General features: G+C 43.0%; 1 protein-coding gene across 2 annotated transcripts in view; it reads left to right on the top strand.

Moving 5' to 3' along the window:
- Window positions 1–27,363, top strand: part of RPTOR (regulatory associated protein of MTOR complex 1) — a 160,350-nt gene that overhangs the window by 47,703 nt on the left and 85,284 nt on the right. For both annotated transcript variants that reach the window (XM_075719601.1, XM_075719600.1), the window contains exons 5-7: window positions 3,855–4,001; window positions 11,196–11,371; window positions 18,050–18,109. In XM_075719601.1, the coding sequence (XP_075575716.1) occupies window positions 3,855–4,001; window positions 11,196–11,371; window positions 18,050–18,109 (383 nt within the window). The remainder of the gene's footprint in view (window positions 1–3,854; window positions 4,002–11,195; window positions 11,372–18,049; window positions 18,110–27,363) is intronic.

The following is a 27,363-nucleotide window of genomic DNA, read 5'->3' as shown; positions in this document are numbered from 1 at the left end:
ATATAAGGAGAATGCTTCTCTTAGATGTTTTATTTATCTGCTCTTCCGAAAAAACTGTCTGCTGCTGTAACTGGTTGAATTAGTTGGCAAAGGGCCGGGCAGATGGACCGACATGTTCTCGGTGTCCCAGGAGCACCGGGATGGGGAGCCCTGCTCCGGCTCCGCTGTTTCTCCGACGGCGGGGTTGCGGCGCTGCCGGAGCGTTCGCAGATTGTCCCCTGCCCTGCCGGAGGGAGACCCCGGAATTTGCAGCTGATCTCTGTGCACTGTAAGAAGCCTTCCTCACGGCAGGAGTGTGTTCAGGAGACATTAAGCGTGGTATATTCTGATATGTAGATCAAAAAAGATAAAACCTTTGGGAAGTATCACGTAGCCTGGTTCACTTCAGCTGCGCATCTCGGTCGCTTTGCTCAACAGCGGTCAAGCGCTGCCGGAAAGGCGTGCGGAAGAGGAAGCGGTATGGTACGATTTGGATAAGGCACTTGGAAAGCTAGTAGCTGAACTAACATGGTCTTTAAAAACCAAACCTGCCTTCTCTCCTACAGACAGTTTTTCCTTGAGTTTAATTTTTTTATGGGTTTTGACAAGTTGTGCTTGCTGTAGTGTAAATACCTCTGTGGTTACCTTCACCTTTCGGGCTTCGCCTATGAAGCAAGCCTTTCCTCTGGATACCTAATCTAGCCTGACAGATGAAGAGGACGGTAGTAAATAAATAATCTGACATTCATCTGCATTCATTTTATTAGAATTTAAACCGGACTTTCTAGACACGCTCCGTAGAAAAGGCGAGGGCCGCGAGGCGTGCCTCTGGCAGCATTGCCCTGCAGCACGGGCTGCGAGCGCGGGGAGGTGCCCGCTCCTCTTCCCCGCGCCCTTCCTCCTCCCCTCGAAACACGCGCTTCGGAAATTGCTTCAGCTCGGTACCTTCGTGGGGTCAGAGACGGCATTAAGGGAAGCAGAAAGTATTTTCGGTTGTAATTTTTTTTCCCTAGCTTTTAATCACAGCTGCTCAGGAAATGCAGTGCTGCTACAAGGCAGCACGTGAAGGCGTTTACAGGGCTTTAGTTTGTTAATTTTTGCTTTGCAGCTCGACAAACAAAACGTTCCTGAACTCTTTTGGTTAGAGAGATAATAAGATGCACAGAAAGAACTGGGGATGGATTCCTGTAGGTTCATTGCCACAAGGTTCATTTCCTGAGATTCTGAAGGATTCCCTGAAGTTCAGAAATCCCAGGACAGAAGCTGAACACAGCAACCTTCTGAGGAAGCTTTTCAGCTTTAGCGAAGTCTCTTTAGAGAATACTCTTCAAGCATTATTTCATCTTTGATAGGAAATGGAAAGAGAAATTGTACCATGCTTTGGAAGGAATGATTATTTTGAAAATGTCCTTTTCCTGGGTCTGTTACGTCTTACTGTTGTGCAAAAAGACCCGAAATGTGTGCATTGTCAGAAGCAAATTCTGCTGCTAATGTGAGAATGCGAAACAGAACATGCATCATCACTGTGTTCCTGTCAGGTCCTTTGGAAGCTATTTACATAGCACTCATCCTGCCCACAGCTCTGTGGAAACATCCCCTCTTTGACCAAATCAGGGCCAGAAGCTGCAGCCCTCCCCCGTGCTGTAGAAGCTTGCCACGGCTCGTTGTTGTAGCTGGCTGCTCTTGCTGACACGCGTTACAAGCCAGTATTGAGTTACGGAATTGTACATTATTTTACTGTAGGCTTCCTGCTCTGGCTTGCTCTGCAGTATTGGCGTGCAAAGGAAGGGATGAGGCAGTCCTTGTAAAGCAGTAAAATTGGCATTATCTGGCGTTTTGCCAGATTTTGCAGATGCAACGGCATGCTTTTCCTCTATTCATTGTGAGTGCTGTTGTATTAATAAGGAGCAATGTTCTCTTTCTAGTTTTGCTTGCTACTGTTTTCTGAGAAAATCCCAACGTGGTTTCAAAAAGGTAAAAACCAAAAACCCCCGACTTCAAACATGTTTATTCTGAAGTTCTGAGGAACTTCTCTGCAAAATCTGAAGAATGTTATTTTTAAAATATTTTTGAGTGGTTTGTTAAGCAATTGGTTATGAAATTTGTTCAAAATCAGTTTCTGGTTTAGTTGTTCGTTGTGTCATTCCTTTAAACAGTCACAGAGGGATGTTGGGAGTCGTGTTAACAGAGCAAAACTTTCTTGCTAAAAGCAAAGTCGATGCTGAGAACAAAACCTACAGACAAGTTCTTTCATACTCACAGCCCCAGCATGGCAGAGGCAAGATGATCAAGCATCAAAAGATCACCCTGAGCAGCCATGCCAGAAAACTAGTATTTAACACTCCTTTTTTCTTCAAACTATCTCATTTACATATCATTAGCAAATTTGATAAGTTATATGTGACCCCCACAGTAAAATCGGAACACAAAATTCTTCTGTTTTGAAATATCACAGTATTAATCAGAGCTATAATCCAATCTTAACTGTAGCAATATGCATTATAAATATAAAGTTAAAACGACGCGGGCCCATACAATCTCATCGATTCTATGTGTCAGAGCAGGTTTTTTTGTATGTAGCTTACTATGATTGGAACGTGCTTAAACTGAGCGGTGTCCTTAGAAAAGGTCTGTGCCACGGGTGAGTCGTTCATGTATCGTTCCATCTTGCAACAATTTGCAAAGCTCCTAACTCCCTAAAACTTTGGCTTTTATAAACAATTTTTCCTATTTTTTTTAATGAAACAACCGAAACTCTATATATACGGGCAAAACTGGATTTTGAAATGACTTACTGTTTCCTACCTTATCTAACATATGGTTTATGATCACTTCTGTCTTTATATACGCTGATATGTGTCCTTGAAAATTTGATTTTTGTAAAAGTTTACTGGTTTTATTACAGCTATTTTAAGTCTCTTGAATTTAAATGGGAGTTGTGATCCCATCCATCATTCTGCTGATGTTAATAGGAAGAGCACGGCTTTTACTGCGGATTTTGGGCAGTTCAGCGCTGTGGGAACATGACCAGGTTGCCCTCTGGCTGCAGACCGTGCAGCCAGCCGCTCTGTGTTTGGTGGGGACCCTTCCCAGGCTCAAATGGCAGAAATCTGCTTTGGTTTCTGTTTTTCAGTTCTGCCACTTAGTTTAGGGTGTGGCCCTTCGTAGCTAATTTTAAATGTCTAATTTTTGATCCTCCTTTTAAGAAGGTCTTGCCTCCAATTATTTGGGGGGGTTTAAGGTGGAAGAGAAGGAACAAAATACTTCCTATTTACAGAAACCAAATTGTTGGTACTTCAGTTTGTTGAAGGCAGGCTTAGTGGGTTTTAATTTTATTGGATAATTCTGAAAGTTGCGCAGAAGTTAAAGGCTGTAATAAAATTATGAAGCATCTCATTAAACTAGGATGGGGTGGCTGGTGATGGGCTACATAGTCTTAATTACCGGTCTTGATTTATTGATGGAGTTTCCAGTTTAAGACATTTGATGTTAAATTAAAGACAGCTGCTTTACATCCTTTATCAGTGTTGCAGAAATTTGAGATAAAATTGGGCTGTTAAATGCTGGTTGGGGTGGTTAGCACATATCAGAGCACTCTTTGAGTTTTAGAATTTTAGTTTAGAGTTTAGCGTTTCAAACAATACCACAATAAAATCTACTTGTCGTTTGTGTTGGAGTTGGGTTCGTAGTCCTCATTATTAGTAGATGTTGATTGGTATTTGTATTGATTAATATGTCCAATGTTCAAGCTAGGTTTCATTTTGTGATTTCAGAATTGGAATTTTTTTGTGTTTATTTTATTATCTCACCAATGAAAGTTCAGTTGCTTCTCTGCCTCTTTTTAACTCGAGTGTTTTTTTTTTTTCTTCTTCTAGAACTATACTCAGTATATTCCCCTGTCCATATATGACCTGCAGACTTGGATGGGCAGTCCTTCCATTTTCGTCTATGATTGCTCTAACGCTGGCCTTATTGTCAAGTCATTCAAACAGTTTGCACTACAGAGGGAGCAGGAGTTGGAGGTGAGATCGCAGTCTATTGCCAAGGGTTCCTTCGTGTTTGTGCCGCAGGGTTACGTTTAAGCTTGCTTTGCTATATACAGCTGAAAAATAACTTTAAAACTATGTTGGAAGGCAAATTAATTTGCAAACAATTTTGCCGCTCCAATCTTTCCAGTTCAGTTTGCTATCCTATTAAACTTGGAATAATTTTTAATACAAGCACTAATTAAGTGGTAATGTTAATAGAATCAATTTGTGCCCTAATGGTCTTTTCTGCTGAGATAAATGCTGAGGTGAACTAGACATTTATTTTAATTGCAAAAGTCTGGTATCTGGGAATGTATTTGGACGTAGTTAGAGTTTTGTGCTGTTGAACTGAATGTGAAAATGTGAAAGAAAAGAAAATAAACCTGATACACAGAGGGATTGTCACCAGCGGTTTCAGTTTCGCAGACTGCTTACGTTGAAAGTGTTTCTAGCGAAAAGCTGTCTTTCATTGCAAATGTAATTGCTAATAATTTTCTTGAAGTAAATCTGAAATGCAAAGTGGAAGGTAAGAAGTCAGGATTCTTTGTGCGGCAGCTTGGGATGGCAAGACTCCCTATCGCCAGAAATTCCTGCTAGCTTTAGCTTACATAGAAAGCACATTTTTTAAAGGTTAACTTCTTAAACTCTCACAGTTGTAAGACATTGTGTTTTAAAAAAACCCAAAATTACTTCAAGGAAGGAATATTAATTAATCAGGAAACTGACTGTCACAAAGACAGCCTTCAAGTAGATATTAACAGTATCCCTGGCTCTAATTATTTTCATTCTAAATTCCGGTTTTTTGGAGGTGCTTTTGTGGTGACTCTTTTGACAGGTGGAAATTCCATTCTACCAACAGAGACCAGTCTAATAGCTAGAGATATGTAGATCCCTTCATTAGTCCTTCTCTTCAGCCGCTGATAATGCCATACCTTGTAGAGATAAGAAACTCCCCACAGTCTGTGGCTTGGGAAGAACCTGAGACTGCAAGGCACGGATCAGCAGTATTGGTAATAGATGCCTTTGGAAGGTTACCATCTTTTTAAGTCTAGGAAGATGTCTGGTGGTCATATTCTGTTCTCCTTTTTCAGGTATTCCTATCAGCCTGCGACTTTCATTGTGATATTTTTAGAAGCCTTTCTCTTTCATTTGTTCAACGCACCCTTCTGGATTTTTGTTTTGTTTTCGCATTCTGTTCCTACGCAGGTTAAAAATGAGCCTATCTTTACCGTCCCTTTCCCTGCTTTCTTCCTGAATTTCCTTTTTTTCCTTGGCTCTTGCTGAGCTCTAGAATGGCTTTGAAGCTGGTTTGGAAGGCAGGCAGCCGCAGGTGTCTCTGCTGGTTGCTGCTGTGTGACAGATAAATTGCTCAGGTGAAGCTGGTGCAGGAGAAGCTCCTCTCTGCAAGTCAGAGGAACCAGACCATCTGCAGACAGGGCTGGTTGGCTACGGTGAGAGAGATGAGCGCAAATAACGACGACAGTCTTTATTCCAACGAAAATTTTATATTCCATTTGCTCTGGTTTTCTGATTTTGCAAAATACGTGAGGTTACATAGGAAAACTGCTTTAGTATTTCTTCTCTTTGCAACACAGGTTAAAACTACCAGTTAATTTGATTATGATAATACTTTCGGGGTTGTATGTCAGCTTTCCGTTCTGTATCTTTAGATTTCATTCGCTACTGAAGTCTTACTGAGATAACTGCGTATTATTAAGAGAAGGCAGACGACTTGGTAACAGAGATAGAAAAGTGCTTACAGTGTCATACAAAGCATGGATGAGAATTCATTTGGAAAACTATAAACTATTGAATTGTTCAAATTCATGAAGAGTGAAGTAAAGCTGGAACTGCTACTCAGAGGGGCTGCTAGAGTGATCAAGATAATTGTTAGCCCATCTTACTGAAAGGAGATTAGAGGAGCTTGCTGTTCTCTTAATCTGACAGAGTGAAGGCTGAGGGAAGCCATGGCTGGTGGTTTTGGGGGTTTTTTTGGGGGGAGATATCCCTTTTTTTATTTTGGATAGCACAGAGCGCTGGCCAGGTCCCATCAGATTATACATAGTTCCACCAGAAACGTAAAATTTAATTACAAAATACTTACAGGTATGTTTGCAACCCTGTCATGTTTGGCTTTCATTGTTCATGGCTGGTACTCTTTCTTAGTGTAAAATCTAAATCCTGTTCAGTCTCCAAAGAGAGGAAGCACAAAAAGAAATGATAACTTGGGAGTGATAGAAAAGCAGTTAACGCTTCTCTAAGATACCTGAGAGAAGATAATGTTGTAGCACTGCATGGTACATTGTCTTCTTCTAAGAGCTGCCTCCAGAAAAGCACTTGAATAGTAAATACTTTTCTTTTTCCCCTTTTGTTAGTAAATAAAGTATGGCTAATGTGTGCGAGTGAAAAGCTGTGCAGGTAGAAAGAAGCGTATTGGTTTCCGTAAGAAGACGACTTTGTGTACCAGAGGCAGGAGTCTGTCATATCTTATCCTGGGGGACAGGCTGCGTCTGAGAATAGTTTTTATCTTTGCAAGACCGCTGCTCTGAGCGAGGTGAGGGTGAAGGCAGAAGATCTCGCTCTGACGACGGCAGAGACAGTTCAGCTGTGGCTGGTTTTCGGTGGGATGGGGAATGGGCAGATGTGGAGATGGTTTTGTCATTTGATTACAGCTCTGGATTGTGCATTTATAGGGCAGCAATTAAGCTAATGAAGTCTACCAACCCCCATCATTCCTCACGTGTCACAGCGTTTCCAAACTTTAGGTTAGATGCTATTGATATGGGGACCGGCGGTTTCCCTGGACTGTGGTTTCAGAGAAATACGTACAGACGTACATATTTTATAGGTAAGAACCACCCATGTAGCAGCATGATGTGGTTGTGACGTGGCACAGTAAGAAATACGAGAAAACGGCAGGCGAGAGGACGCCTAGAGAGCAGGCAGCAACCTGCGTAGAAGGCGCCTTGCTAAGCCTGCCTTGGAGCTCTGGGCTCCGCTTGGAGCCTGCGGTGGGAACGCTGCCGCTGGGTGCTCGTGAGCATCTAATTAGCTGGCTCCGATGGCGCTGTGAGCGTGTACGCCGCGATTCTGGAGAATTAAGCAGGCACTTTAAGTGTGCTGTGCTAACAACGATAAAACAGTAGGCTGGTTATTTCCGATGAGTTTTCTGTGCAATTGTGACATTGTGCTTCCTCTGACTCATCCTTGGATCATCATACAGCAAAGGTCTGCTGTCCTCAGGCCACATTTGAGATGCACGGAGGTGAAGGCTGAAATACGTCTCCTAGATGTGTGCTTTGCTGCACGAGACGCAACTTTTTGATTTTCAACTTTATGGTTCGAATTTTTCAACAGCGTACCTTACAGCTGCAGACTAACGTGTTTTGTTCTTTGTGTAGGAATCGGTGTTGCGGTGGGAGCGCCTGTTCGCTTTCCCCTTCAGCAGGGCATATGACTAACTAGTCCTCATTGGAGGACTTCAACATTAATTCTCAAAAAATTAGCTTAACGACAGCACAGCAGAATGTTATCTGGCATTAGCATCGTGTCTGGGGGGAGAATTTTTCTAATCCACCATCTGCTGGGAGAGAGGAACATTCTCCTTTTCTGTAGTTGCCTTAATATCTTCCAAGGGGAAGAGGATTCTCACAGCAGGAATTGTGTGAAGCTGGCAGGTCTGGTCAACACTTGAAATAACAACTCCCAGTCTCTGTCTTGGGGCAGAGTTCCTCCTAAGTTTACCTTGAGCACGTCTGTTAATTCAAAGAGGGTTGGTTTTCTACCAAGTGCTTGTTTCTAAGACGAATTATATAGGTGCATAAATGTTTTCAGTACCAGTGGTTTAAAATACATGTATTGTTTCCCCCTCTGCTAAGTACAGGTGGTAGTACTTGCAAATCCATTAGCTTTTCCGCCAGATAGACAGCACTTGCAAGTAGCAAACCTGAGTGGTTTTCAATCCTTAGCTTGGGCAGCTATCATTTGTGTTCAGAACAAATTAATCACCACCATCTTACGATCACATATGGCAGTATAATTGATAAATTAATATTACCACTGTTATTTTGTCTGAAGGGCTGTGGATTGTCAGTTGCCCTGAAATAACAGTAAGTAACACGATAAGTACTCTGTTGATAGTAAGGAATTTTTACTTACAAATCTTACGTGGGAAAATATGCACCACCCCCTTGAGACTGTGTTCCTGCTGAGAGAAGCTGTGAGTTAGTTATGGCCTGCTGCAAGGTCTACGTCCAGTTGATTGCTTACAGAAACCGGTGACATATATATTAAAAAAAACAATTAAAGATTGTAGATAAATGCATATTGATAATTTTGATAACCTTTCATATATGGTAACTTTACATAGCTTATTTACTGTTCTTACAGTTGTGAATGAGGTTGGTTTTGCCAATTTATGTGTTTTAATCTTTCTTTAGCCTTCTACTTATTCTGTATCTTGCCCGAATAAAAAGTTACATTTCTGAGGGAACCAAGCAGTCTAGAAAGTCTGACTTCAGTGGATGTTCTAAGGATGCAAAAATAAATGTTCATAGTGGGCTTTACTCGACCCTCTTTTTTTTTTTTTTTTTTTTTTTCCCCCCCTCCTTTCTTTTACTTGTAAAAGAATGTTTTGCTACATCATTATCCCTAGAAGTCTGAGAAGATCTGTAATTACTAGCTGGTGTTGTATGTTCACTTTATGGTTATTAATAGTTCATCTCCTAATGGACAAATATTTACACTGCATGTGTCGCAGCTTCTTTAGTTTGTCTTACTGCGTAGAAGCCAAGAGTTGAGCAGGTCTTGGAGTATGAGCTACTTCGCCATCAGAACTGAGGGGCACTACCAGAGCACGACGAACGTCAAGTCGTCAGTGTTTCACACTCCTCAGAAAGCAGAAAATCCGTCTAAATGTACTTCCCACCGACAGAGCCCATTTATGAGGAAGCCCAGAGGGCAAGTCTTTCTTTAGGAAACAAATAGCCAAGCTAAGCAGTTTGACTGCTTTATATTTATAAATCTGTGAAGAGCTAATGCTTTTCCACACTGTCTCTCATGCCTTTCTCCTCAAATAAAAGATCTTTTCAGCATTTTAATTACCTTTTTTTTGTTATTAGCATACAGCTTAAGTTTCATTGAGAAGTGCAGTGAGTATCACTGGAGGACAAGCGATGACTTGACTGTAGCTCATTTCCACCCAAGTACGGCATGAATCTTTGCTGAAAGCGGCATAACTCAACGGAGAGCAAGGACAGGTTTTAGCTAATTTGGACAACTTGAGAAAGCCAAGGCGTGTCAATGCTGCCTCTGGGATTAAAATGAAAAAAAAAAAAAAAAAAAGTTTAACGAATCAAAAAACTTAATAGGTTGCAGAATTGTGAAATAGGATCTGAAACTTCTCCGCAGCTTATCAGGTTGTTTTGCTCGACAAGCGGTATATGATTGTGCCAAGCTCTGGGTTTGTAACACAAGTATTCTGTTCCCCATCGACCCTTCTGAGACACCAGGTGGATTTCCTCTTCAGACAGAATTTTTCACGTATAAAGATGCTAAAGAATGAGTTATTAGTCAACAGTATCACCTTATTCAGTTGGCAAAAAAATGAAACTGCCTGAAGTGTTGGTCTTTGAAAGTACGTACTCCTGTTATCTTTGATAACTCAGCATGCAGATCACTGACAGGTCTGTGCTTTCTAACTCGTACGTAAAGGGCAATGAAGACATCTCATGGGTTACATTTCTTTGACCTGTTCCTTTAAGAACCTTTGAGTACTGAGAACCTTGAGATCAAAATTTTGGGTGGCTGAAGTGATTAGTTTGTTTACCTGTTTCAGAAGGGCACTGGAGAGATTATCTATGTTTTTCTTTCTGTGAATTATTAGTCTGAAAAATCATACTCTCAGTAAAAAAATTAATTAGGAGAATCACTGTGGTTTTGAAATATGGGAATATTGGTATATATGGTATTTCTGCATTATAGCCTGATGTTTGGACAGATTAATTGATTGCCATAGTGCAGGTCAGAATTTTAGAACCTCAACTCTTTCACAGCAGACTTGACCCTGATTTTAACAGAAGCACTGAATATGCCCTTGTAAGTGTCTGCTCTGTCTCCCATTCTTTCTTGCTGTTTGAAAGTTGACCTACAGCATGTGGAGTGAAAGAGCTGAACAGCATTCATGCAGAGCATGCTTGTCTGCAGATGCACAAATGCCATCGGACCAATGCACTCCATCAGTCCGTGGCTAGCGTGAAATCTGCACTGACGTGTGTCTCAGCTCTGAGTATTTTAAACAGGTGATTATGCCCATTTAAATATAAACTAACTGAGTCTTGGAAAATGATGTCTTGTTAGAATAGTTCTAGATCTTGAGACGCAAAGACTTGACTTTAGAGTTATTTTTCTGTGTAACGTTCACTGCTTGGAGCAGAAATTACCGCCTTGTTTCCATCCAGAGGAATATGTATAAGGACCTTGAACCCTTTACTAAAGCACTGATTAAAACTTGTATCTGCTGATAGGTTAATATTTGCATTGCAGAAGACTGCGCACATTTCTTTTTCTGTTGTGTTTGTTTTGGTGGGTTTTTTCTGGAAGATAGCCTCTCTACTTCCATACGGTAATTTTCTCTCTTCCTTTTCCCAGCTTGACCTTTTTGCTCTAGTGAAGTAGAAAGATGTATGGGGAGAAACACAGGGAGTTCAGTGTTCTTTTGGCTTACCAACAAGAGTCATCTTTATGCTCTATGGCAGGAAATGCTGCCTAGTACAGCCAAATGAATTGCATCTTTCCATTTGAAGCTATTCTGCCATCTGTGGTGAATGGTTATGAGCCACAGGAAGGATGGTTTTTGCTTAAATGTAAAAGAAAGAATAATTAACCCAGGTTGCTTCTACAGTGCTTGATTCCAAGCTGGCAGATGTGAACTGAAGACTCTGAAGTGTTGATCACAGCTCAGTCTGTTGCAAGTTGCTGGTTTTGGTGTGTGGTATTGTTATGGTAAATACACTTCAATACTGTTAACTGTATGTGAGTTAGAACTATGGCTGGTGCTGCCATAGTCGTAAATTCCTCCAAATGCAGGGATCTGTCGAACTTTGACAGCTCTTCCTTGGTTATTCTCAAAATGGTATAGAGATTAACTTTACTGAATCACCACCTGAGTCATTTCCTTGATCTCTCCAGGTAGCTGCAATTAACCCAAACCATCCACTTGCTCAAATGCCTTTGCCTCCCTCGATGAAGAACTGCATTCAGCTGGCAGCCTGTGAAGCCAATGAATTGCTACCCATGATCCCTGATCTGCCAGCTGACCTTTTCACATCATGCCTTACTACGCCGATCAAAATTGCTCTGAGATGGTGAGTATCTTCCCTGTTGGTGAAGGCGAGTGCATAATTTGTGTAGCTTGTTTGTTGAAATGATAGATTTGTTAATCCAAATGCTTCATCTGACCTGTAGTTTCTCTGCAGTATTGAATTACAGGATTTGAACTATGCATTTGGGACAGCGTTTTATTAATCAGAACTAGAAAGGTGAAAATATTGTTATCTTCTACTTACTACATTGTAGATTCCAGCTCAATATCTAGGTTTGCTCAGATTAAGGGATTTACTGTTCTGGGAATTAAATATCTGCTTCTTCAGAGAGCAGAAATAGTACATAGTGCAGTACAACTTTTTGTAAATTGTCCTTCATACAAATCATATTCCAAATGTTGCAGTTGCTGTAAATAATACAGTAGCATTAAATAATACTGTAGTGAAAGAAATTGAACGATAAATCAAAGAAAGTTGTTACAGAATGACATACCAAGTTAATTAGGCAGAAAGATATAAAAGGCGGCTGCAGATAGCAGGAGCTTTCGAAGAGCAATATTTTTACCCAACAACAGAGAGGATTCCGAACAATTGCGGTGCCAGCTGAGGACATGGTGCGAAGATTCCAGCGGTGCATAGCTCTGTCGATTCATTCCTATCAGCACGTTTCTCTTCAAAAACTTGAGAAAGGTTGAAATGGGCAGAAGCCTATAGATGTTGCAGACCATGGGTAAGCAACTGAGCGACCACAGCTGCAAGAGTTATTAGTTGTCTTTTGGAGATACTCGTAAGAACTTAACGTTCTTACAGTCTTTCTGACTTACAAAAGCAACAAACTAAGCGAGTTAATTTGACCAGGTTTAGATGCATAGTGCCTTTAACTGATGCCTTTTGCTCGCGTGAGGGGCAGCACAAGACCTGTCTCATTTCTTGTCCTGGTTTTGATTTCCTGAGCTCAGAGGGTATTTTCTCACAGAGGAGAGTCACAGCTTGTAAATGCTGGCAGAAGTCTTGGATAATTTTGAGAAGCAGCACAAAGAGTTTCAGTGACATTAGGAATATTTTTGAGGGAAGGTTTTGAGAGAGCGAGTGAGAAAATGAGTTTTGTGACCCAGGTATCATGGACCAGGAGTCTGAATTAATGGGAGATTAGCCTAGAGTTTCAGCCAAGGAATGGCAAACCTCTGAATAAGTTGGGCAGGTGTGTGCTCCTCTCATAGCTTTAAAATCCTTTTCATCTTACTTTTTCCTTCTTCTGTTGTAAAAATGAAACATTATGTTGTTTTTCTAAGATACCAGTCCGGTTCCTATACTAACTGCTCATCAAAACTCACAAGTGAGCACTTGCAGATATGCAACAGGATTGAGCCTGCTGATTAGCCAGAGGCATTTAATCTCGTCTAATCCCGAGAGAATGATGTGCTTCCCTTCTGGGACAGGTGAAAGGAAAGAGGAGGTTAACTTCCAACAGAGCTGTTACTGTGACAGCTCCTCACTGGCAAAGCGACCGCCTGGGCACGGAGCTGTGCTGCCTCGCTCTTCCCGATGCTGATGTGGTGGTGGTGGGCTGGCCCTGAACTCTGCCTGCTGTGTGAAAATTCTCCAGCTGCCTGCATAAATCTTTCTCATTAAAAGCTAAAGAAAGTTACTGTGTGGCAAAATTCCTTTGGGGGGACTTTGAGAAATACTCTGTTTTATAACCAGGAAAATATGGTTGCAGGGAGCTACTTCTATCATAGGGCTGCTGTCGGATCACTGCTATCCAAATGTGAAGGAGTTTGGATTTCTGCTGCTTCTATCTATGGAGAAAGACTTGGAAATTTAACTGAAGGTTCTGCCTGATTAGCTCAGGGCTAGCAGCAGGTGACAATGAATGCAACTTGGTAAATACAAATGATGCTGCTCTTAAAATGACTTGTTGAATGGAGTCCATGACCAATCAATAAGAAGTGACACAGGATTCAGCAAATCATAGAACCGTTTAGGTCGGAAAGCCCTTTGAGATCGAGTCCAACTGTAAGCCGAACGCTGCCAAGTCCACCAAATGAGTTTGAGTTCAAGTTCCAGGGAGAACGTTTTCACCAAAACATCATGTTACTGTAGAGGGAAGAGGGGGGAACAGTGGCTTTTGAGGGTGGATGCACTGAGGCGCAGTTATGCTGAAAAACTCGTCATTATGCATGCGTGTTAAACCAATACTGTGCAGACACAGTGACACCGCTTAAGTTTTGTTGTTTTCGCTAATTCCTGAAATCTTTGTGGGAATCCCTAGCATAGGTTTTGATGCCTGTTGAAGATTGTCTGGTTTCTAGCAAACTGAAGCTTCGTAAGTGAAGTGAAAGCTATTGGCACGGGGACTCGGGGTTCTCCTTCCCTTGCAGTTATCAGAACCATGCTTCACAGTTTGTGCCGTATTTAAAGTGAAAATGCTGAGGCTCTGTAAGAGGGTTTTTTTGGTTTGGTGGTTCCCTTGTTTGTTTTGTTTTGGAAGCCCCCTCCAAATATTTAAATTGCTTACACAACAGTGTTCAATGCACAGTTCATATATACTGAGAAAGGAATTTTTTTTTTAAATTTTTTTTTTTTTTTGATATTATGATTTGTTCAGGAATTTTCTGTTACTTCATCTCCATGGGAACGTGGCTGAGGGGGTGATCAGGGCAGGTTCTCAAGCAGAGCTACACCTGGTGTAAGCATGAGATATTCTCAGACTTGTGTCTCGTTTGTCTTTGACAGGAAATGCCTTTGTAAAACTGCAGCTCAGGGGAAGGATTTAAAGCTATTAACCTCAGCTGTTCGCGGGGTTGGTGCTGGTAGATGCCATGCGAACTCCTGGATAGTAAAGCATTTCCTACTATATCTAATCCAATGATTGATTATGTGTGGTCCTTAACTGCACGCAAAAAAAATTCTCCTCTATTCTGTGGTGAAGATTATGCTCCTTTTATATCCCCTATTGATTGGCATTATTGCAGTTGTGTTTTTATCCATGCAAGTCCTGTAAATAATAAGTGCTTGCTTGCGGAGCATTGTTATTCGCTGCTGTTAAACACAGTGCACGCAAAGCCAGACCCTCCTCCTGCATTCCAGCTGTCTGATGCAAACTGTGCGTTGGTGTCCTAAAGCAGACGGTTAACAGAAAATAAAGATGTAAACCTTTGTCATTAAAACTTCCCTTTTACTTTAGTCTAGCCCTTTTACTAAAGCTGATCCAGAACCCTGCGGAATTGCTTTTGAAATATAACATTTTTGCAATTCTGGACTGACAGGCTAATGAGGTTTCATATATTGAATTTATGGGCAAATAAAATTTTGATGAATAAATTTCTGTACGTCCCATTTTGCGCTCTGTATTTTAAGTAAACAACTGATGGACAAAATCACTTATCAAATAGAGTTGCAGCTGCATCCACTTCAGTCTAATTTCAGGGAAAGAAAAATTGATGCTGGGAAGAGAAACACAGGTCAGTCGTGCCCTTCCGCATGCGGTGCGTGAAACTCTTAATGACAGTCTGACAATTCCAGGAATCCAGTGTGCAAATTCTGGCTAACTTGATGCTGATTATCTTCATGTGTAGCGATTGTTATGAGCTGACGTGTTCCAAATATATGTTGTAACTCTACGTAACTGTATACGAGGCAAGCTTAGAGATAAGCCGTATGGATTGTTAATCTTGATTGATACGCTTATATTATCATCAGTCCCTTAAGGCATAAACAAGGTGCAGTTATATTTTCAGCTTTACACATCGGGGCGAAGGCTGGCCTTGTCTAAATTGTCTGAAGGAGCCAATGGTTTTGAACCCTGGTGTCCCACTTGTAAGAGTAACGGGGCTCCTGAAAGGTGTTGGAAAACCACCAAACCGAAAAGAAACAAAAAGTTTGGGAACTGCTCAGACTAGGGAATTTCAGATGTGCAGTTTGTACATCAGAACCCAAATATAGCAAGCTGGTAAGTGCATGGAAAAAAAGAGCTTGACCTGCAACTGCTGTGGGTCAATTAAAACAAACATTTGAAGTGTTTTGGGTTTGTTTTTTTTTCTAAAATGTGTTTATTTTGCATTTCTCCTTGAGATTTTGGGGGGTTAACTGAGCCAATCCTCTGTCTCAAACTTATGTTTTGAAACTCAAATTAGTTTCTCTAAATTCCTGGGATACCTGAGCAGAACCCAGTCGAACATTGTTACGGGTATTTCTGGTTTTCCTCTTTATTGCCTGGCATTTCTTGGTACGTTTACGTCCAGCTTTAACGTGTTTCGCCCGATGTTTGTGGTGATGGCACCAACCATCTCTTGAGGCCTCACGTGTGGAGCCTTGGAGCGATGAAAGGCGGTTGCAGATACGGGATGAGGAACGCTTTGTTTACGAGTACGTTTTCTTGGCCGTCAGCGGTTGTTACGGAAATGCAGATAGTCCGCTGCTGGTTAAATGGGTTTTTAACAAACGAACCTCTTTCAGAATGTCCAGGGCAACGGTGGGCGCTTTACAGCAGAAAGGCCGTAACCGCCCCGGGATATACCAAAGCAGTAACCGCTTGCTGCTGTGCTCCCGGGCTGGTGGCTGTCGGTGGCTCTTCACGTCATGCCATCGGCTCTTATTCTGCCATCTTTGGGGAGCCGTGAGCTCCGTGGAGTAACGGAAATGTAAGCTTATTTGCACGTTGCCCGCAGTGCAGTGCTGGCAGCTCCCTAAGGAAGCGCCGACTGACAGCCGCGGGGCGCGCGCAGGTGTGAAAGCCCCCGGCCGCGGTTGACGCTCGCAGGCGCGCCTGTCCCGCCGTCGTCCCACCGCCTCGGCGCGGTGGCATTTCCCCCCCGCGCGTCCCGGTCGTCTGCGTGCGTGGGGCAAGCTTTCTGCTTCTCATCCCAGAAGCTGTAATCAAAAGCCTTCTGCTCAGGAGAAATCCTTGCAAAAAGGAGGCTACTGTATTTGTTTGCCCTGCGGCGAACGCGCGCTGCTGCCAGGCGAGAGCCTGCTCATCAATTCTCACTCTTGCTGCCTGGCCTGGAGCAGCCTGGCTGTGCTGAGCAGGGTTCGGATGGTCATCCTTTTTTTTTTTTTTTTTTTTTTTTAAATATCGTGTCTTTGGAAAGCATGCAGCACTGTCCTGTTAACCGGCGAGCCTGTAAAATATTGCTGAGTGAGGTTGGGTCAAATCACGGCTCGGGTGAGAGGCTTCCGAAGTAAATACAAAATACTGCGTGACACGGCGATAGGCAGGACTCTCCTTTCTTTATAGAAAGCAGACATGCGACAGCACAAAGTTGCGCGGGCTCCGTTACGGTTCTCTTTCGGATATGTCGGAACGTAGAGGCGTCGAGCAGAGGAGTTAGGAAGTCTTTTGGCATCCTTAGTCTGCAGGGAGACTCCAGCCTGATTCCAACGACCTAATTCTGCCGTGCTGCATCCCGCCTGCAGTCTTTGTTTGAGAGGGGTATTTCCCTGCGTGGTTCTGGAAAGCAGCGTTGTAAGATGTTTATATTTTAGCAGATTGTGTAGGGATCCCACTGTAGCGTTCGTAGATAGCTTTATGACTTTTTTTTACGATGGATGGCGCACGCATCAGAAAAGCAGCCTGGAGACCACTTAGCTTTTCCGAGCCCATCCCTGTTCTTGGCAGCAATGGATGTCCTGCAGGCAGGGGATGCCACAAGAAAACTGGAGGGTCCTCAAGATTTCAGAAATGGGCTCTGCATGTCTCGTCTTTAAAGGAGTAATTGTTCTCTCCTTTACCTGGGAAGAGCCTTTTGGATGTGGAGATCGTGGCTCTGGGAAGGAAGGGGCTCCTGCTGCAGCAGCTCCGGCCGCCGCTGGGTGCGGGAGGTGGGAGTCCCGGGCGCCTCGCTGCCCACGGGGCTTTTTGTTCCCGGGCGGAGCGAGGCATAGGGGTTAAATATCAACTTACGTCGGCAAATCCTTCACTAGACAACAGAGAGTGGGTTTCTGAAATGCGGGGAAGGTAGCGATACCACTGAGACAGTAATTTCTCAAGATGAATTTTCTGGTTTTTCTTCCCATTGTTTCCCACTTCCGGGCACAAAGCATATCCCCGAGAGTTCTGGAGGAGGGAGTCAGGCGCTCGGGAACGGGCCGGCAGTCGCGCTGTCTTCCCACGCTCGCTTGGGTTTAGCGACTCCTGGGGTTTTCTAGGCACGGCAGGGTGGTGCTGACAGGACTTTGCATCCTCCGGGGCCGGCGTTCCTGTAGTAGCGGTATTGGTAATGCTGAGGAAATGGAGTCAGCATTTTTTTTAATTAAATAACTGAGGTGTTTGAACTTGACGCATCCCTCTCGTTCCCTCCCTTTCTCACTTTCCTGCCTGCAGTGCCAAATCTCTTCAGGGAAACCCAGCCAACGCTAATCATTATTCCAGAAGCATAAACCTCCTCGGCTCTCGTGTCGTCGTGCTCCTCCCGAGGGACCGTGCTGGATGACTGGGAGCCCTTTTCCCCCCCGCTGTGTGCTGGAAAACTTGTCACTGTGACAGTTACAATACCCCAGTTTTGACACCTGACGATGGAAATTGCCGCATAATCATGAGTGTGACAAATATTGAGGGCCTTGTTTGATTCTTATTATGCTGTGGCAAAGTTTTCTACCCAAGCACCATTTTAAAAGCAGAAGCACTGTAATAAAGAAACCCTCTTCCGTATTCTTTCCACAGAACCTTGTCATTAAATATTCAATTAGTATGTTTTATTTTTATTCTCTTCTCCACAGGTTCTGTATGCAGAAGAGTGTCAGACTGGTGCCAGGAGTCACGCTGGATTTAATAGAGAAGTAAGCCAAATTTTATGATTTTTTTTTTTTTTTTTGGTCCCCCATTGCTCTTAATTTCCTCGTTATTTCTAGCATTTCTCTTGTTCGCCTGCAAGAAAATTTCTTTGGAAAGCTTTTCGCAGAGTCTGTACCTACAGTATTTGTCATTTCTTGCCTTACTGTGTGTTGCTGAAATAAGCAGTGGCCATAAAAGTGAGCAGTTGCTCGGGGAGCCGCGCTGCAGCGGGAAGTTACGGCTGCACTGGGGCTTTGCGTGGCTCGGTGAGTTCAGAGGCCCGTAGCTCCCGCCGCTCGTGCTGTCATCCCGGACTAGCCAGAGAAATGGCAGCTGCAGGCACGGGTTGTGGCCACGTTCCTGGAAGTCCAGCGCTGAAAAGCCACGCGTGTGGCTGGCTTTGGCGTGGGTTTTGACCACGGGAGCGTTGACAGGGGAGATGTGCTCGTACGCCCCATGTCACCAAACCCAGCTAAAGAACAGAAAAACACTTAACCAAAAATACTGGTTTTTCACTGCATCGCTATGCTGTCCCACTATTCTTTGTCTGAAAGTGTTGTTACGTTTCTGACTTAACACCATTGAAACATGTTATAATCCTTTTATCCGAGCAGTATTTGAGCATAATTACTGGTTCTCGGGCAGCTGAGACAAGCTGATTAACCAAGACAGCTATTCCTCAAATTCTACTTCAGTGTATACAAACAAGGTAGACTTTGAAATAATAATTGTCCACTGTAGCACTGTAGTCTTTGCTGTTTACAATTTTTTTTTTCTTTTTTTAAAAGGGAAGCATGTTCTTAAAGACAGGGCACTAGATGCTTGCAGCCGCTAGACACAGGAGTTCTGTGCTCCCTGCAGATTGTTTTTGAACACCCTATTCTTGGAACATTGATACACGCACACAAACTGTCTGGGAGTGATTAATTAAAGGTCGTTCATTCAATTTCTGAGAAATCTTGACTCTAGAAATACCGTTGCTGAGATTAGTTAGAACTCTTCTGACACATGGATGTCCAGAATCCAGTTATCATCTTTTGTCTGAGATGAAAACTGTAGAATTGAAAGGCATCCTGAAAGGGGCTAGGAGAACAGGAGTCTGGATAATAAGCGTGAATTCTTAATAGAAATATATTATCGTACTTCCTTGTTTTTAATAAGCTTCTGCATGGTGTAGTGAAGTGCTGCCGTCGTTCATTGCTCGTGCTGCCAATAGCAAATTATCTGTTATAGCAGAAGCAATGAGGGTAAGATTGCATCAGCTAAAATTTCTTGTTCAGTTTTTGCTTTAGTAAATTGTTCCATGTTAACTTGCATGTTTTACATTCAGATGAGGCTAAAAATGCTTCTCAATGCTACTAGCTATTCCGCAGTATGTATTTTAGAAGAGTCAGGCTCATCAGTAGTATGTAGGTATTTAGTCATGCTAATTTTATATGTGAAAATTTCATTATCTTATCTCAGTTGGGGAAGCTAAGCAATGAGTCTTGTGAAGCTGTATTTCAGAGGCACTAGTCTTACCAAAATAAAAATATTTTTCCAGTTTACAACTAAAGTAATAGAGACAGGACCCCAGCTATCAAAGGAGGTGTTAGAGCGGTTTTCAGAGATGCGTCGGTCTAGGAAAAGGCCCACCACTGTGTATTTTTTTCTTTTGAAAGCCGTTGTGAAAACATGGTGGGTTTTATTTTTCTTTTGATTTTAAGGAGATGGGAAACGGGAAGAAAATCTGGCCGGCGTTAATCTTGCTTTGCCTACGCGCTCAGAGGTCTGCTACCAGGGGGTTTGGGCATGAGAAGGTTAGATGGTCCTGAAGCTAAAAGCTGTTGGTGTGCAGTTCCCTGACCGCTGTTTAAATGGGCAGAGCGAAGGGGGTGTTGTTTTGGCCCTCTCTGGCTGTCGGACAGCAAAGGTAAGCAGTTCTTCCTGAACCGATGGGCTCATCATCAGCGCGGACTGAGATCACCTCAGGCCACTGGATAAATGTGTTCCGGTACAATGACTATGTTATTTTAATTGCAATTAACATATTGCTACAAGAGTGTGTCTAATCAAAGAACATACGGCAAGGGTCAGGGAAGGTCTGAGCCTGGTAGCTCAAAAATCAGCTTCACTCAACAGTCGGATGTGCTGCTGAGGGTTAAATACTCTTTAAATAATGGTTTACTGGCAGAAAAAGCATTTTCTTCAGTGTTCTTGATTCTTGTTGGTTCATACCACAGGACACATGCATTCTTAAAGGCTTCTTCGTGGAAAGCATGCCAGGAGTAGGTTCCTGTGGATATCAAATATTTAAAGCTCATCATCTTAATTTGCTACATATAGCAATTATAGAAAACACATAGGTTTTGTTATGGTCTCAGATAGGCCTCGAATATTTCCTGGATATTGCTTATTAGTTGTCTTTAAAACTGGGGAAAGAGTTTATATTGCAGTTAAGCTGCAGACTTTGCGACTGAATTAGGCTGCACCTTCTTTGAAGGGCTCAGATTTCTGGTTACGTAGGCTAAACCCGCATGAATAAACGTGTGGTGTATCCTAATGTGCGTTTATACTACAAATCTGCTGAGATGAAGCCAAAATAATCCCTAGTTTAGAAATAAAGATCTTTGCTGGAGACAGATGGTAAAATGTAAAGAAAAAAGGGAGGAAATTGTGTTGGTTGAGTGCTAGGAATTTCGGAACCTCTGGCTGCTACTTCATCAGACCCTTCCGTGGCAGCATCAATGTCGCGCATTCCTGCTGCCTTGGTTGGTCTTTTCTGCTTGATCACAAGCCATCCTGTCATCTGTGCCGGCACATCTTGTTGTGTGGCTGCCGAGTGGAATGAACTGGGGCTTTGTTCTGCTTTTAAAAAACTCTGGAAAAAATCCTAAGGAATGCTTCAACTTGGTGTAGGGCGGGAGTACAAAGCTGGGTGCCGAGAGTCGGGGATGTGCAAGAATGCTTTAATCTATATTGCTGCATTAGGCTCCCTCTCCTGAAATCGCATTCTCAGGAGAGCAAGACTGGTATAGTGCTTTCCTGGGATTTTTTTCCCTGGGTCCATTTTGCAGAGGGAGGGAATTCTCTAAACAAAAATCCCGGTGACCTGAGAGCTGTTCGTGCTTCTGGAGGGGCCGCTTAGAAGACAGCCTTTTCAAATGACCGCATGAATACGGGGCCACGACTCGCTTTCACGGCTGGAAAGGAGCCTCGTCCCTTGCTGTCAGGGTTTTGTGACAAAGGACCTTTTCCGAATGTCAGCTCTGAGTCACGTAGGCAGGAGCAGCGTGGGGGAAATTCGTCTTGCTGCAGTGCGTGCTATTGCTGCGCCGAGAGCAGAGAGTCCATCTCTAGGCTGTCATTCACCAGCACAAGATCCATTTATAATAATCACTAGAAATAACAAATTTGAGACTAAAATTAATTTTGTTTCCACTTTAAGTATTGTCGAATGTCACAGACTGGCAATTATTAATGTTTTAATGTCTGTTGATTATTGATGAGTAATGGCTCAGTAGGAGCCAATTTAAAGACGAAGTAGGAAAAAAATAAAATCCCAAGATACCACACAGCAAAAGTAATGTAATTGGAGAAAATGTAGAAATTATACTGGAATATAACAAATGCTTTTGGCGCATGCCCTCAGAACTTAGCTAATCAGTTGCCTTCAGGACGGTGAATTGGAGGGCAGGTGAAGGAGAGCAGCTGGTTGGTATCATAATTTTTTTTTTTTCCCCAGGTGATCTCAGTAGTGAATATCAGCTTCTCAGGTCCCTTTTAGTAAATTTTCCTCTGCCGGGCTGGCGCGCCGCGTGTTGTGGCTGGAGGGATGAGGCTGACATGGCCCGGGACTGGACCGGAGTGACCAAGAGCAGCGGGGTGGCAAGCGGGGGAATGCGCGGCGCGCCTGGTCCCGGCTGCCCCGGGCACCGCTCGGCCTTAAGCGAGTGTTGCTTTAGCGCTCTCCCCTCAAAGTTTAACCCCAAGTTTGCTAACTTTTTGAAGTGAGCGCACCAGTCTTGGAAGAGAGTTGCGGAAAGCCGTTGGAAATGATGGTGTGTTTGAAAAAGTCAGGAGGACAAAAAATGTCCAAGTACGGTAATAATGTTACTGACTGTACTTCTGTCTAAATAAACAAGATTGTTGTTGCTCTGTAAGCAAATGAGGCCAAATGCTAAACTGAAATTGCATTTCCATCAAGACACAGTATTGCATTCTAAAATACGCTGCCTGGCTGGCGCGAGGAAATACTGCCAGAGCTGCTGGTGTTTAGGCGCGGCAGAAATCGGCAAGATTCATAACTACATGGGGAAGGGCATTTGTTTAAAAGAAGAAAGTTCTGTTGTTTTCAGCAGGCTTAGAGGGGACAAGTGCTGTCCTCTTGGGCGAGTGACTGACGGCAGCTGAAGGCGGCAGGACAGTTCTGGCGCTGGCAGGACCGCGGTCTCCCTGTAGCAGGTGTGCGTCATCGCGGCCGCCACGAAGCCTTTGCAGATACTTCATCGACCTTGTGCTAGCCCAAATTCTGAAACGCTGCAGCCTGGGTTTTGATATTTATTGTTTTATTTATAGTGGAAAAACTGTAATTCTTAGTTTGCCTTCAGACCCAGGTTAGGCACCTTTCAGCCCCTTTATTTTCTTCCAGAAAATTCAGTAGAAGGCGTTAGAGAGTATTTCAGAATGTGTTTTGGTAAGTAGTGTTAGCCACAGTATGACAAGGGTGCTCTGCCACGCTGCCTGTTGGTAATATGTCGCTCATTAGTACTTGAGCTGAGGAAAAACTTTGCTTTTGAAGATGTTATTCTGAAAAGTTTCTGTTCTGTAATAAATCTGGTTTTATTGAAATGGAGTATTTAATTTCATCGCCATTGTTGCAGGGTATCAGCCTGTAGCGTAGGCAAAGCCTATTGTAAATACGAAGTGAAGATCGTACTCAAAAGGATGGTTTTCATGGCAACACTTCTTTCATATCTTTATACAGACAGATGACTGAATTGAACACTAGTGTACAAAGCCTTACAGCGCTCTTGAACAAATAATTTAAGAACCTCAAACGTTTTGTCTTTTTCAAGTAGTTTGCCAAGGTTCCAGGCGCCCAGTCGTGGCACGCCTGTATCATTCATGTTATTTTGTGATGAGGACACGGTGTCTTTGAGCACGTTAACTTTATTGATCCCGTCTAAGCAGCTCTTGCCAGTTCAGGAGATTTCGACAACATGTATCCTGCCTGCGTTACTGTTTTACCATTTTCTGTGGTATACTCTCTCCCTTTTTTCCCTGAAAGAGTGACAAGTGAAATACACTTACTTCCTGCCCCCCCCCCCCCCCCAAATTATTGCAAATGTTTGCAGGTGTATGCGATGCCAAAGCATCTTGTTTTCTGAAGTCTAAGTATGATATTGCATATCCCAATGTTACATAGCTTATACCCCAAAAGCAGAGATAATGATGGAGCCCATCCAGAGGGAGAACCTGGCATCCTTTGAAGTAAACGCTTTCCCCGTAATTAAAGTGATTCATGGGATTTTGCTAAATTTCTGACAAGGACATTGATGGTTACACCTAGCACGAGCTCTTTAGTGACCCTGACATTTTGTAGTCCTCACTTTTCACAATAGACTGCCGTGATTTAGGTCTCTGTAAAGGCGTCTGTCAGGAAGTTGATGGAAGAAGCAATTGAGAGTCCAGAGATGTTAAATTGCAGCGAGCAGCTGAGACAGCCTGCCCTTTTTTCCTTTTCTTCCCCTCCCTCAAAAACAGTTTTTACAAATGAGGTCTGCTTTGTCCGTACTGTCAAAGGCTCTTGCTGATTGTCAAAGCATAATGGGAAAGACATCAGGAGAAGCGATACCAGGACGATAGCCATGGTCCTCGTGGGGAAAAATACTTTCTGTAGCCTTGTGACGTTCTGCTTATGTAGATGCACGTCCAAATAGAAGTCAAAAGAAGCTTTAGTTTATAGCCACAGGATGGATTTGAAAGAGCACGTTGTATGAGGGCAGCGTACTCGCCCCAAAATATTTTATCTGAAAAATGACATTAAGTAAATTTGTGTAGTGGAACTCTACAAAAATAACAAAAGTAAAGTGACCTCTACTGCTTTAAGAGAGGTATAGATGATGTTTAAAAAAAAACCCCAAACCAAACATAACTGATTACTTCAAATAAATATTTATAACTGTATGAAGAAACAAATAGGAGATTGCTGTACATCTCTGTTGTGACTTTCTGGTAGATGTTGCTTGTTATTTTACCAGTGCTGTGGAGCAGCTCTCCTAGCTGGGGTGGGAGGCTGGTACCTCGGAGTTTCAGTGCATGGAGATGGAATTTGTCCGATACGTTTAATTGATGGTCGGCTGATTCACTGTCCCTGTCGTCAGAGTATTTTCGAATGCAAGCTGAGAGTTAAGAATCACTCTCCCGTTGCCTTTGGAAGCTTAAACTTTAATTCTCAAAGATGATTAAGATCAACTGTCATCGAGTAATACTGTGTTAAAAATCCCTTCCTCGGATCACTCAGCTTGTCATTGGAATATTACAGTTTCTGGGATGAGAGTTTGAGTAGTCCCATCTAGGAACAGAAAATACATTGTGTTTATTTTCATCCGCCGGCTCATAGTGCTGACTGTTCCTGCTCTAATTGATTCCTGTGTGCTGCGCAGAGAACAGCCCTGCTGCCAATTCCCTTCTAATGGCTGCTTTCTAGTTCCAGTTCGGAATCTGAAAGCTCTGGTAGGGTTTTTTGCAGTTCTGGAAATGTATTGCCTTTCATCCTCCTGCTGTTCCCCACGCTCTCTCTGCCCTCAGCATTAACACCTAATGCATGGGTTTTCAAAGCGCTGAACAGCATTAATCTTCACGATGCTGGAGCTAGGTACAAAATTAGTATCTTCCTCACTGTATATGAGGGCGGAAAGAAAATGAACTCACCTGATGCCACAGAAGGTGTAAGAATGACATGCTATTAATTTCTGCTTCTTGGCTGCTGTCCCTCGTAGGTAGCTGTATTTTCTATGAATCTTGCAGTCAGTTTTAGAAAGGACAGTCATATTGTGGAAAAATACCAAATACATTTTAAAATCTGAAATGAAACCTATATTATACTAACAAGTAGTTATTTTAAGTCTTTAAATACAAAAAAGCAGCAGCGTACCTTGTTCCCCAAGAGAGCAGACTATTCAAGTCACAAGGAGTTTCCAAGGTTGGGCTGCTAGCAGCAACTTTGGATTTCAGCCTGTCATTCCTGCTTAATGCCATCAATAAGGTACGTATCAGCTCACAGTCTGCATTTCATAAAGAGAATTTGGTATCAACGGTGCGCGGAGCTCTCCATCTGGTGTAAAGATTCGCGCTCTACCGTGCAACGCCCTATTTCCGTTTCCACTGAAAACTGGCTTGAAAGTGGCCATCAAATGGTTTAAGCTCAGCATTTGGCTTGCTGGGGAATCTCAGCAAGGATCGCTTTGGTTTCCAATTAATAACATTCTGACTTACGAAACGCTGCTATTTTGCTGCAGAGGGTGTTCTGCAATGCAAATATTTACGTGAAATCCTCGCAAGAGCAGTTGTGTGGCCTTGTGTTGCCTCTGCTTGCTCTGGGGGATCAGCTAACAAACGCTGTTTCAGAGATGTATATTTTTCCTCTGATATCAAGACAGACAGGAATTTTTTATAAGATGTTAATTTCTAGCTGGTTTAGAAACTGTATTTATACAGGGGAATATGCTTCATCTGAACCTGCATGGAAATAATTCTGCTCTGCGTGTCAGAAGGGTGAGCTGCCGTACAGAAAGCGCTTGCTTCATGTGGTTTGTCTTGGTACTTTGAATATTTGAACGCTTGTTACGGAGGGGCAGCTAGGGTGCGTTAGGGTTAAATCCGTGGGATGTCTTACCGGGTTGGGTGCATGTTTCTGAAACTTCCCCATCCCGTCTCTGATGCTTTCTCAAGGTGAAGAAAGATGTGCGTGAGAGTGCCGGGTTGTGTTTGTCAGTAGGGGCGTCTCAGCCCAGGACCGAGTCTGTTGGTCTTGGTTTGTTGGTTGGTTGGGTAGGCGTTTGGGTTTTGTTGTTGTTCTTTTTTTCTTGTTTTTGTGAGAAGCAAATAAGCGTTAGAAAGCATCCTTAGGAAAGCTGATCAGCTTGGAGGCAGAGGCTGAGCGATACCAAAGAACAGTTCACAGCCACTTTTCTTCCTTTAAGTCATGTTGTGCGTATGTTGGTTTTGAGTTGGTTTGGTCTCTTAAATCACAGAAATCGGGTTGCATGTTGGTCCTGTAGTTCCTTTGGACCTCACATCTTATTTCAAAAGAACAAATACAGCATGAGATCTTGGTTCAGCTCCTGGATGAAATAAATTTGAGTGACTTTTTTCAGTCTACAAAAGCAAGATCCTGGACCCTGGAACAGCAAGGTTCCTGTTGGAACATTGCTGTTCCACCTTCACTGAATGTGCTTCGGTCAGGCCATCGTCTCTTGTATTGATGCTTAGAACAATAAATGTTATAGCCCAGAGGAGACTTTAGTTTGTCTGCTCTGACCTTCTGCGTACGTCGGGCTACAGACTTCCACTGCATTACTTCTCAGCAGAGCCAAGTAAGTTGTGCTCCTCTGAAGTGTCTATGCCTTGAACCTTTGAAAGATGAAGATTGAATTGCTTCCCTTTCTTTTAATGGTCAAGTGCTCTTCTTTCTGTCTCCACTTGTGTAAAGTATTTGTTAGCACCAAGATTTTTCTCTCTTTAGGTGTTTATCCACAATGTTCAAGTTGTTCCATGGTAGGGTAGATGGAATGACCTCCTTCAATTTCTCGCTGTATGATATTCATTCGCTATCTTTTTTTAAGCTTTTTCTGCACCTTCTATATTTTGCATGTCCTGTTTTTAAGCAGTTTAAATGAATGCCAAATCACCTCTCTGGCCCTGCTCGCTCCCTTGCACAAGACGCGCTGCTGCGCTGCTTTCTTGTGGGAAGGATCCGTGCTCGGTTGCCTGTCCATCCCCATCCCTAAATGCATAGGGCTTTCCTAGGGGAACTGGTGTTTCTTTGGAGGGGGCTGCGGTTTGTTTCTGGTTTTTACTGCTTGATGAGTCTTCATGCCACGTGGAAATTTTACAGCAAAGAGTTCCTTTTATCTATAGGTTTCACTGTTAAGAACATAGTGAGCATACTGCTGTAAAACTTCAGAATCCAAGATTTAAGGGACCTGTGTACTGATGCCAGTTATTTTCGAAGAGAGGTTAATGACTCGGGTTTTCTTAGAATCTTGTATTAAAC

The sequence above is a fragment of the Pelecanus crispus genome, chromosome 12 (genome assembly GCF_030463565.1).
Source record: "Pelecanus crispus isolate bPelCri1 chromosome 12, bPelCri1.pri, whole genome shotgun sequence".
NCBI lineage: Eukaryota > Metazoa > Chordata > Aves > Pelecaniformes > Pelecanidae > Pelecanus > Pelecanus crispus.
The sequence above is the reverse complement of the archived record's forward strand: the minus strand, read 5'-3'. Positions and strand labels throughout refer to the sequence as shown.